The sequence below is a fragment of the Nanorana parkeri genome, unplaced genomic scaffold (assembly GCF_000935625.1).
Source record: "Nanorana parkeri isolate BGI_ZX_2015 unplaced genomic scaffold, ASM93562v1 scaffold494, whole genome shotgun sequence".
Taxonomy (NCBI): domain Eukaryota; kingdom Metazoa; phylum Chordata; class Amphibia; order Anura; family Dicroglossidae; genus Nanorana; species Nanorana parkeri.
The window spans coordinates 1,114,694-1,127,425 of NW_017306762.1; the positions used below are offsets into that span (position 1 = coordinate 1,114,694).

A 12,732-nucleotide genomic window follows, 5' to 3' on the forward strand; every position below is an offset into this window, starting at 1 on the left:
CCCCAAACACGGGCTTTGACCCCCCCCCCCCCCCAGGAAACTGCAATTCAACATGTCAAAATTGTTCTCTAATTTTGGGAATTGAAAGAATGTCCCTATGACCATGCTGCACTGGAAAGTCACTAACCTCCTCCACTGAATAAGTCATTAAAATTCATCCAAACCCTGCAATTTTTTCCATTCATGATTGCTAACCATGGCCAAGGTAAAATGCCCTTTTCATTTTATCAATGCTTTTGTTTACCTGAAAAAATAGGATTTTGGTACTCACCGTAAAATCCTTTTCTCTCCGTTCATTGAAGGACACAGGGAACAGATCGGAGATCCTGTACTGTAGGGTAATATCGCCACCTGCAGGAGAAGGACGCTAGGCACAAAACTAAAGACCAATCACAGCCTAGGGGCGGCCCCTGCCGGTGGCCAAAACCCCCCACCTGCTGACAAGTCTCCAGTTTAGTAACAAGCAGTAAAGGAGTACACACCCATATAGAGGGGCGGGCCCTGTGTCCTTCAATGAACGGAGAGAAAAGGATTTTACGGTGAGTACCAAAATCCTATTTTCTCTCCCGTTCATTGAAGGACACAGGGAACAGATCGGAGATCCTGTACTGTAGGGACGTCACAGAGCAGTACCAGAAAAGAGGGGTGGGCCAACAGAAACAACAAACCCAACTTAAAACAAAAAAATCCCCTCAAACGGCCGCCTGCAACACTTTGCGCCCCAAACCAGCATCCGCAGATGCCAAAACATCCACCTTATAAAACTTGGCAAAGGTGTGAAATTGGAATAATTCTTTCCAAGCCAGCCACACCTGCTCAGAGAAGGAGAAAGTGGTTGAGATTCAGCAGCACCTGCATGTAATTTCCCTGATGTACAAGCTGCTGCTGATACTTGATATTTTGAGCAATGTGGGTGGAGGAGCTGCAAGGGCACATGTATGTGGGCATGTCAACTTAGCCCAGAATGGAGCTGTGTGCTGTAAATTACTTAAGGACATGGTAAAAGATGGGCATAGGGCATTGTGGCTGCAAAGGGTGACATGCTGCAGTAATTTCACTACAGAGGAAAGAGAACTGTCACCTTACTGACATGGGAAATCCAAGAGTTCTACTAGTAGGATCACCATGTTCAAACACTATTCTTAAGGTGCCCATACACCTTACGACCATCGCAAGACTTTTGTCTTGCGATGGTCGTATGCTTATTGAAAGCTCGTACGATCTGCCCACCTTGGACGGGCAGATCGTACTTGCGATCATCGAAAGCCCGCCCCGCTGAGGGGCGGGCTTCCGATGACCGCAATGCAGAACGGGCAGTGTGCGCGTGCGCACACCGGCCCGTTCCGCAGCTATTGGACGAGCAGGCTAGAAACCTGCTAGTTGGTTCGACAAAAGACGTGCGACCGTACAGTAGAAACGGTCGCATGTCTTCGTTCACACTGCTCGATTCTCGTACGATCGCGACATTTTGCCCGATTCTCGTATGAGAATCGAGCAGTGTATGGGCACCTTTAGAGTGGGGCTTTACAAAAAAAATAAAAAAAAGTGCTGTCTTGGGTATGGGCACCCTGCTTAACATATCCGATTTTAACTTTTGACCATAATTCTACTGAAACAATTTGCCACGCCAGTAGCATACACAACACACTATACAAACAAAATGCACAAAAGTAAATATTAAATATAAAAAAAGACTTAGGTACATGACATTTGTGCCTGGAAAATCCTGCGGCAAGAGCCTATGGATTCTTGCAGCAGAAATTCCAAGTGTGTCTGCAGAGCTGTAGCTGCTGTGCCCATTCAAATAAAGCTCTTCGCATTCCAGGACAAACATCTCTCCCGATCTGCAGGTAATAGTACCATGTACGATTACATACGGACAGATGTGCCCGATGTCACCCTGTCATTAACCTGAATAGGCACAGCGGCCGCATCTGTGCGAACATGCGTGGAATTCCTGCTGCAAGAATCCGTAAGGTTTTTACACAGATTTGATTGCCGTGTGCATGAGGCCTAATTCTGTAAAACAAGAAAATCACAATCAACATGAACAAAGGAAATATATTACCTTACAAAGCAGACTGATTTAGCCAACAGGACTTTCTATATTTAAGTTATTAACAGCATCATTTTTGACTGTTACCCTGAAGATTACTTCTGATGATAATGTTCTATCATATGAAATAATGGGAACAATCCATCTTTATACTCACAATCATAGGAAACAATATGCCCGCTCTTTCCCTCATAAATGACATGGCCTTTGGCAGAGGACTCTTCTCTACACCTCTCCGGACTACTGATGTCCTCTGTAGCCAGTCTGGTGATGGTCGTCTTCAACAAGACATCGGCAGCAATACCAGACTGTGACATTGCTGGAGTACCCTGTGAAACACAACAGCAAAGTAAATATGACTGATAGTAAAACTATTGGTTAGACTACCAACTTGCACAGACCTGGAAAGAAATAAAATGCAGTGTGATGCATACCTGAGTAATGGACCCTCGCATAGAGGACATAGCTTCCATGGGAACTTTGGTGGCTGGAGTGCCTCTAGTGATGCTCCCCTCCTGCAGTGCAGTCATGGTACCTGCAAACAAAAGGAATGCGTGCATTAGTAGATCAGAGGGAACAGAAACTACAGTCAGTACTCTCATTAGGTCCAGTATATAGTTTTCAGTCACCGCAGACTGTTTGAGAAGGTGGCTCCGAATGTGAGGAAATGCGCCACAAACGCAACAATCCTGTTTGGGCCACACGGTCCCCGATGTGTCTCCAATCGACTTCATCTCCCTGCATTAACACTTTACAGTACCGGTATGCCTGGCATTCATCTTTGATGAACTCCGACACACAGCTGCCTTTAGTGATATATATCTGTATTAGGACTTCTAAACTGTTACACAATTCCACTGATGCGGATTTCACCGACTTTAATAGGTGCCTTTTTCTGCTTTCGAAGCATTACCAATAGTGACTTGCAATGCTGATGACGTCTCTTTAATAACTATTTATATCTGAGGATGGTGATCACATCCTAAAGCAGGGCCCACGTTCAATGTGGTTATTGTGACTTCAGGCTTGGTACTGACTAAGTCAAATGCTTAACAAATGCTGTACTGTAACATGTTGATACTGTTTTTGGGCACACATAATGACACCAATTGAGATGCAACTAGAATTCTATACTCTGTTTACAAGAACACATCTGCATGCTAATGGATATCTGTTTGATGTTTTGCTCTGCCTAATACTGACATCACTGTCAGCTATGCCATCTGTTATGGATTGCAGTTGTAGACCCATCCACTGAAGCAATCTGCTTCCTAAACATTCATACAACTGTCGCTGAGGGATATTTGCTTACTGCTCTGTACCAATCCGGACTAACAAGCTGTTTTGTCATTCTACACTCATCTTACCTCAGGGGGCATCCCAGTTATTAAATTATAGCTGTGTTGTGGTCTTTATGATTAGATATATTGATAGAATTTGCTTTTGTATATCCATTGTATAAAGGATAGGAGGATATGTTGCTTTTCAGCACGACAAAAAGCTACCATTTCGTTGAAAGAAAGTGTTATTGCAAATACTTACCTTGAACATATCCCAGGGACACATCCTTGAGAAAGGGGATATTCCTGCATACATTCAGCAGGCACCCTTTTGAAAAAAAGATATGCCTGGTTGTTGATCTAGACTTTATTTTACCAACATGGGAACAAATGTGGCCCTGTTTTGTTTCTCTATTCCAAATAGTTTTATGAAGATGGTCCTTTAAGGGCAAAAGTTGTTGAAGTAATTGCTTAATTTAGTATTTTTGCATATTTGTTTGCGATTGGTACCCTAAGCTTTAACTGTATTTTATATAAAAGCAGCGAGTATTCAAAATTGTCAGGCTGGAGCTAAAGGGTGCTTTCGAAGCGTTAAAAAAGTCCCTCAAAACTTGTTAAAACTTTTGTAAATGCTTGCTCTACACACTGCTCTTAATAAAAGCTTTCACAAGCTGCTGCCCATGTTCATGTTGGTAACCGTAATTATGAAAGCCATATACAATATTTAAAAAAAAGTTATTCTAAAAATCCTGAACATGAATCCACACAAAAACACTGTACATTCCCTTTTAAGTGTCAATGGATATAAAAAAATTAGTAACTCTGAGATGAACTCTGAGTAGCGTGCTTCCCACATGAGGATCTCCCCTTGGCAAATCACTGTTATAATAAAAAAAGAATCTTCGCTAAGAAGCGCAAACATGTAACATTCTTCCTACCGTGTTTCCCCGAAAATAAGACAGTGTCTTATTTTTTTTTTGCACGAAATAAGACACTAGGTCTTATTTTCGGGGTAGGTCTTATATTACAGACATCCCCGAAGATAGCGCTAGGTCTTATTTTCGGGGTAGGTCTTATATTACAGACATCCCCGAAGATAGCGCTAGGTCTTATTTTCGGGGTAGGTCTTATATTACAGACATCCCCGAAGATAGCGCTAGGTCTTATTTTCGGGGTAGGTCTTATATTACAGACATCCCCGAAGATAGCGCTAGGTCTTATTTTCGGGGTAGGTCTTATATTACAGACATCCCCGAAGATAGCGCTAGGTCTTATTTTCGGGGTAGGTCTTATATTACAGACATCCCCGAAGATAGCGCTAGGTCTTATTTTCGGGGGATGTCTTACTTTCGGGGAAACACGGTATACAGTGTGGTGAAAGCTCCATTAGTTATCAGCATGGCAGAGTCTATGTGCTTAAGTATTCGTATCTAGTAATGAAGCAAACACTTGAGCCTCCTCCAAAAACTAACCTCGGACAACACCTTCATGCTGTGCTCTGACCAGCAGCCCCTCTGGCTGGGAGCTTTGTCTTGGTGAAAACTCTTCTTGCTTGATGTACGTCACAGAACCTAGGAAACAATGTAAGTACATTTAACCCTTTTTCTGCCAAGCCCTGCGTTCCACTTTTAACCTCAGCTAGCATCTTAACTAGGGCTGCGGAAATTAACGATTAATCCCTCGATTAATCGTTAAAAAGCCGACAGAGCCACTTGTGGAAGGAGTCCGGTGACGGCGATGTCCGTGACTCACCGGATCTCCGACGGAAGACACCGGAAGCCGGCGGAGAGGTGAGTACGGATCAAAAGAACTTTGAGCGATCAAAATAATTTGATCGATGAAAGAGAGATGGCTACATTAAAATATCTCCATGTCATTATGAGAAAGGGCCCTGGTGAGTGAATTTGTCTACTGCTACTTTCTGCAAAGTTTTGATATGACATAAGCTCTAAAATAATAGAAAAAAGTAAGCAATTACCAAAAGAACATTGGGTATTTGTTGATTATGCCTGCCATTAGGGATTTGTGTTTTATATGGGAAGAGATTTTAAGCTATAATTGTTGTTCAGGGGACTTCTGATTTACAAAGATGTCATATTTCTTCTCAGCAGAACCTTACCTGCTGTCTTTGTAAAGAAAGTAAGCACAGTCTCTAAGCTGCAGCTCGAACTTCCTCAATGACTGCCACAGATCATTCATTTGCAGGTAGACTGATCATAACTCTTTGTGACCACACATACAGGTTGGCCCTCCCCCTTCCCTTCGTTACCCGATGGAGCCGCTTGGGCCGGTGAGTACACATCCCAACTCTCCCAGTCGCCCGGGAGAGAAACACTTTTTACCGGAAAGGTTTAAATCTGCTCAATCGAGCAGATTAAACCTTTCCCTGCGATCGTTTTTTTTTTCTTTCTTTTCTGACATCGGGAGCCGCGGCCTGACCGTCAGTCAGAAAAGAGAAAAAAAAAGGCATACGATTGCATAGCTAGATTTCTATTTGCTATTGCACTGGCACCTCCCTGAAATGAGAGGGACACCTCCCTGAAATTGCTTATTTCAGGTTGGGATCCCTGGCATTGGCCTATACACATACAGCACAGCAATGAAGTAATAAAATGAACTAGGATCACACTAATCCAGCACGTTATTAATCTCGTGTGCCCCACTCAAGCGGCGGCCATATTTAGTGGGGCACGTGAGATTAATAACGTGCAGGATTAGTATGATCCTAGTTCATTTTATTACTTCATTGCTGTGCTGTATGTGTATAGGCCAATGTAGTTGGATCTGTATGTGCGTTATAATTAAATCGAAATTAATCGATTAATCAATTTTAAAAAAATTCGATTAATCGAACAGGAAAATTTTAATCATTACCAGCCCTAATCTTAACTGCTGTTTTTTTTCGATGAACGTAAATGTGAATGCAAACGCTCCAGGAGGAAGGAGAAGACAAATTGAAGCTGCTCAGAGGGAAGTCAAAAGCATGTCAGAACCCTGAAAGCAAACTGTAATTGACTTGCTTCTGAGTTCTGCAAACCTGAGCACTCGACCTGGGCTAAATAATTTTATGGTAACAGTGTGGACATGTATAAGTACCTGTCCTAAATCTATCTTTGTAATTCTCCAAAGACCCTAGACCCAGGCGGTACATAGGTCATCAGCTTCAACTAAAGTTCTGAAATCTGAGATACATTACATGGGCAGAGCTTAGCATTAGGAGGGGCAGGCTTGCTCTTAACTTGGTAGTAGTCAAGTCCGAAAGAACAACCTGAGCCTAACATCCAAAGGGAGATAAGAACGCATTTGAAGGCTAAAGGTGCCCATACACTTTAGGATTATCGGACGAAACCGTTCGTCAGATTTTCCTACGACGGCCCCATCCTGCCTCGATTATCGCAAGGTTCAATTAGCGGCAGTTAAAAAAAAAAACCTGGACGACTTGCGGCCATTGCCTGCAACTATTTTCGTTTGCGCATGCGCAGTGTTAATCGTACGACTTTTGACGGACGGAAACGACACCAACCATGCGAACATCGTATGGTCGACCAAAGTTTTCAAACATGCTTGACCATCAAAAGTCGTACGATTGTACAGTACTATCGGTCGGGCATTCTATTCACACGTTATGATTGTCGTACGAAAAGTCGATTGCATACGATAATCGTAAGGTGTATGGGCACCTTAACAAAACTACTTGCAGGTAGCACCAGATTCGTACTTCTGCATCATTGTTACTTTAGAAATGTTTTAAACCAGTCCAGGCTTACATTAAAGAGCCCAATGCTCACTTTATAAGAACAGACCCCGACACAAAGTTTCCTTTAGAGGAAAGTAGCAAGTGACAATTGGACTCCTGTGCAAGAAGAGTCTTTGTTGCCCATAGTAAACAAGGAATTACATCTGTCATTTCACTGGTCTAGAAAGACTAGAACAACTTTGCCAGACACATGGACTTTCCATAGACAAGGCCAGCACCTCTTGCTGTCTAAACACTGTAACATTGTAAATGTTCAACAATGACAGTGTGATGAATTTAGAAACCTTATGAAATCACACTTCATGTAATAGACTTACCAGCTTTAGCAGATTCCTGTTGCCTTGGCAGGCCAAGAGAGATGGAGCCAACAGAGGACTTAACCGAGTCTTGGTTATAAGGCTGTTGACTGAGCGATGTTAAGTATGTGCCAGGTGTCCCCTGAACGTACAAAAATAAACGTCAAACATGCAAAAACATCCAAATAATAAAATATTGTATATACAGCACAAGTATAAATAGGATAGTAATATGGTCTGTTCCTTCCTATATCCCCATACGTCAGGGGTCAGCAACCTTAAACACTCAAAGAGCCATTTGGACCCGTTTCCCACATAAAAGAAAAAAATCGGGAGCCACAAAACCCTTTTGACATCTAAAATGAAGATACCATGTCATGCTGTATATCGTTATTTACCTTTATGCCATGTATAGCATGTATATAGGTATATGTGGGCTTAGTAATGCACTGGACTCTGGGCTTACCTGAGACTCCGCAGAGCCCACATGAGAGTGACCCTGCAGAGCACACCATAGATTCTGCACAGACCATCTGAGACTCTCTATGGTGGGCTCAGCAGGGCCTTGTGTGGGCCCTTTCCCTGTACCTCCTCCCAACTCCTCTTACCTGCTGCTGCTTAGGCCTGGCCTCTTCCACCCCCTCCCAGTCACCTCTGCCATGCCGCCCCTGGTACAGCTGATACTCATGTAAGAGGCCCCCCAGTCTGCCCAGACCACTCACATGGGTACCGGCCATACCCCACTGATGGAGGTGTTCTATCAAGGTTTGTGACTACGTTACAATGTGTGACCGGTGACGTGGTCACACGTTTCAATGAAATCCCACCCAGTTTTTCGGCGGTGGAATGTGTGACCGTCAATAGGTCAAGCATTCCAACGCTTTCTCAGCTGTTCCAGGGCAGATCGGCATCGCAGATCGGCATCGCAAATCGTATGTGCAGAGAACCGATCTTCCCCGGAACAGCTGTTCAGTCCTCAAATGTCACTTCTACACGACTCTGTGACTGCGATCTCACATTCCACCGCATTCGCAAAGTCGGACAAAAGTGACATTTCAGGACCGCACAGCTGTTTCAGGACTGAACACCTGGACAGGGAGCCGCAGCCTAGGGATGAAAGAGCCACATGTGGCTCCGGAGCCGCAGGTTGCTGACCCCTGCCATACGTGTTGGAAGGACATGCATTTTCTACACGTATAAATGGTACAGTTTTGAGTCTTGAGGTTGCTGAGGAGATTCCTTACATGTACCCAGACTACTGAGAAAATGGGAATATCATTACAGAAATGATTAAACATTTCATTCCATTGGCCATCCCACATACGAAGGCATACAGATTCTCAAGGGCATGGCCACCCAAAGCACTATGCAGGAAAAGCAAACATCACTACAAGCTGTACTAGAAGCCATTAGTACAATGTCTGCTGTTTTCTTACCAGTGTCTTCATCAGCCCCAAGAGTAATTACATACACTGTAACCGCATATTTTGTTGCACACCCTTCACCTCTACTTATTTTGACCAGGGTGTGACAAGCCTAAGTGCTGACATTTACTACAGTCAACATGAGGGCTTAAAGCAAACCTGTCAACAGTAAAGTTTAAAAACTAAAAAGCAGGCACCACACAGTTCTAGTTTTAACCCATGTGAAAAGCATACACATCAAGTCAGAATTAGAAGGGCTGCCATTGCCAACATCTGAAAATGCTAGTTGCCTGGTTGTCATACAGATGCTTTGACTTCAATACTTAAAGTAGAACTATGGCCTCCCGTTAAATAACTGAATGTTGCAGAAGTTACTTATAAATGCATCTGCACTTACAGTTTTCTCCCTGCAAAGTCCCACAAATGCTGGTTAAACCTACCAGGGAAGTTCACCTACTGCAACTTCCTGTGATGGGGGTGGCAACAATGCTGCACTGCTCCTGAATTTAGATCAGTATCATCACCCTCATGTAGTCTGTGTGTCTGCACTACAGTGAAATGACAAAATGTTGCAGGGGATGTGGATATTAGCATTGCTGCAGCTGATTCACAGTTCTGTAGCTTGTCAATAAGCACCTGGCACAGCTAGTTCTGCCCACTGTTTTTTGGATTTCGGTCATCCAGTGAAACAGCACGCCCAGTTGCCTTAACTTATTTTTTTTTACAGCTATACCATGACCTGGATGAATGAGAACCTTCAAAGACAAAAGGAAGTTTTGGCTCAGACAGCGAGGGTAGTTAGGTAGAGGAAGTTTTTGTTTATTTAACAGGCATAGGAATCACATAGTAACTGGATTTGGTGCCTGCGTAAATGGCCATACAGGAGCCTTTAGTTGTACTTTAAGTGCTTGCATACTTGTTCAAGGTATGCAAATTAAAATTACAGAAGCCAAACAAGTTGACCATCAAAAGTCGTACGAATGTACAGAACCATCGGTCGGTGTTTCATGCTAGCAAATCCAAAAGAAGGTACCTGCGGTTCTACTCTAAGGATCCATGGCTGACGTAAATGTGTATTTATAATAATACCCATAGTTTCTAAACATGACTAATGGCAGGGCAGGGGGTGTGCATTAGTAATGGAAAATCAGCAGTATGGAGCTCTCAAGCATTATGTGAGTATATATCTACAGAATTCTCTGTGCCGAACAACCAGTTTGTGTATGGTCCAGTTTTATTTATCTGCTGGTGTTATCTAAAATTAGCTGTAAGAATAATGAAAAACAAATACAACCACTGAATATGCTTTGTAAGTTCAGGAAAACCCATGTCCACAGCAGGGCAGGAGGATACCTCAGAGTCTTAGTTTGCTACCGTTGTAAGAGAAGACTAGAAATATATCCACGTTACACACTGCGAGAACATTATGACCTAGTTTAGCACTGCTCTGCCTCATGACAGCTTTTATACCCCCCCTCTCAGTGAAGATGCTAAACATGTAATTTCTCCAGTGGTATTTCAACATTATCTACAATATCTAGAAGTATCAACATGCCTGACGTACCTGGGATATAGATCCCCCCACAATGAAAGAAGGCTTGTCAGAGGAGGTCACTGTAGTTTTGGATGATGGTATCAGAGGGGGAGGTGGACGGGTTGGACGCGTCACAGAGAGACGTGTTCCTTCTGCCAAGGAAGTTATTACCTGATGTGGAGCAGGCTGCAACACTAGAAAGAGAGAGGAGGAAAAAAAGAAAAGCCTTAAATAAACAATTGTCTAGAGAATGAAAGCCTAATTTCTGACGTATATCAGAGTTATAATGTATCACCAGATTACCCAAAATGAATAAAACTCTTTCAGCTCTTATTTTTTTATTAGGTCTCTGACTTATAAAAACAATAAATGTAAATTAAACTGATATGACAAAGTACATCCTGTCCTAACCATGAATCATGCTCAGAAACTATATTTGAGTTAAAATGATTTCAACTTGTTGAAAGCAGAACACCTTTCTGGAAAATTGAAGTAACAGTGAAGCACAGTAGTGTTTACATATCATCACTTCATTCATCAGTTTAACAAATGTTTGTTTCTCACCTTAGTGAAAGGTGCTGCACCTTTTTTTGCCATAAAACTGCGAGCAAAAAGACTATTGTAGCGCCATAAGGTTCAACTGTGCTTTGCAGCAGGTTTTTTGGTTTCTCTAAGCCAGGGGTAGTCAAACGCCGGCCCTCCAGCTGTGGTGAAACTCAAATCCCATGATGCATCTCTCTCCGGGAGTCATGTCTGTGGCTGTGAGAATCTTGTAATGCCTCCTGGGATTTGTATAATTTGTATAGATTTGCTCTAAGCCCACTTCACCCTAACCTGTCTGGGTAAACATTCATATTATCAACCAACCTGAACCAGCTGTATGTAGTTTATAATAAATAGCTCTTTAGTATTCGGCTGTATCTTTGCTGTAAACCGGCAGATCTGGATGCACAGTTTCCTCAGGGTTATAAAGGAATGATTTTAAATTACACTGCCCAACAAGAACACAACAATTTTTGTTTTTCTGTGTCCCCCTGTAACAAAGTACTTGCTGATCCAGCTAGTATACTCTTTATTGTTCCCATATCCTGTAATAGAGTAACAACCCTGTTCATTCTGCAGTAAAATTGCATGGCAGCACTGTCACCCTAAGGACATGGAATTTTAAGTGGAAAAGTAAAAAGGTAAACAAATAAAAACAAGAACTCCAGATAACATGTTTCTACATGTTTTCTTTCCTTAGGAAAAAAAAAAGGTTTAGGCCATATACAGTGATTAAAAGCTGAATGTTGCAAGTGCCCCCCACCTCTGTTATGCAATTTGTCCCAACCCCTGTACCTGCCATTTTTAATGGGCAGCTAGGCCTGTTAAAGGAAGTGCAAAAATGATTTACAGGCAGGGTCCAGCAGATAATAAAACCAAGTTACTGGGGGACTCAGGAAAACAAAAAACTCCTTTGATAATGCAATGTTATATTTTGTCCATAGCTCCATATCCACAAATCAATCCTATCCTTTGATGGTGGGCTTTTTGGCTCATTTTAGCCCACTTTGACTGGATATAAATTCTCTTGAAATCTTGGGTGTAGTGAATGCTGTACCAGCTTTATTTACTTCACAGTATGGTCAACTGAACTATTAGTTGCTTTCACACAAAAGGAGGAGATAATGACCTATAAAGTTCTCCATATTTTTGTTACCTATTTCATACTAGAACTGTTTTCTTCAATAGGAAATTCAGCAGTAGAATATAAAAGTGTAAACAAATCTATAGAGCACGGAAAGGTTTACATTAGAGAATAACCCAATTTGAATCATCCCCCTAAACAGACACAAACACAGGAAGGCAGAACAGCTTTAGCAGCACAGGAAGCATACATACAGTGAGCAGGCAAGTACCTGGAGGGACACAGTAGCGGACAGGATTGTACTCTGCTTGTGGGGAAGCCTTGCTAACTTCTCGTGGAGACATCCTGTACGGTGAAACAGAACGTGCAGCATTCTGCATTTGAGCTTCATGCTCCATTGCTCGCTTGACTTCAGCAGGATAAGACATGTACACAGATTTTCCTGCCAAAGTTAGTCACAGTAAGTTATGTGCAACATGAACAAACACTATTGTTCCATAGAAGGAAAAAAAAAATCAAACCATATGTATAACACTGAACCAGGTGTAAAGCACAACACACATACATCATCTCATCACAGTTCTTTAAGGTAGTACTCCAGGCAAATGTGCCTTCAAGTACACGCCCCCACAAAAATGTACAATTATATATAAATAGGCATATTAGGTTTAATACATACACACATATACCTCTATATATCTCTATATCTCTATATCTCTATATCTCTATATATATATATATATCTATATATATATATA

General features: G+C 42.3%; 1 protein-coding gene across 1 annotated transcript in view; it reads right to left on the bottom strand.

Moving 5' to 3' along the window:
• Positions 1-12,732, bottom strand: part of LOC108790714 (nuclear receptor corepressor 1-like) — a gene marked incomplete at its 5' end in the record, with an annotated part of 35,576 nt that overhangs the window by 18,923 nt on the left and 3,921 nt on the right. The window contains 6 exons of the mRNA XM_018561026.1: positions 2,214-2,385; positions 2,491-2,591; positions 4,809-4,907; positions 7,411-7,531; positions 10,378-10,541; positions 12,246-12,416. Coding sequence (XP_018416528.1) covers positions 2,214-2,385; positions 2,491-2,591; positions 4,809-4,907; positions 7,411-7,531; positions 10,378-10,541; positions 12,246-12,416 — 828 coding nt within the window. The remainder of the gene's footprint in view (positions 1-2,213; positions 2,386-2,490; positions 2,592-4,808; positions 4,908-7,410; positions 7,532-10,377; positions 10,542-12,245; positions 12,417-12,732) is intronic.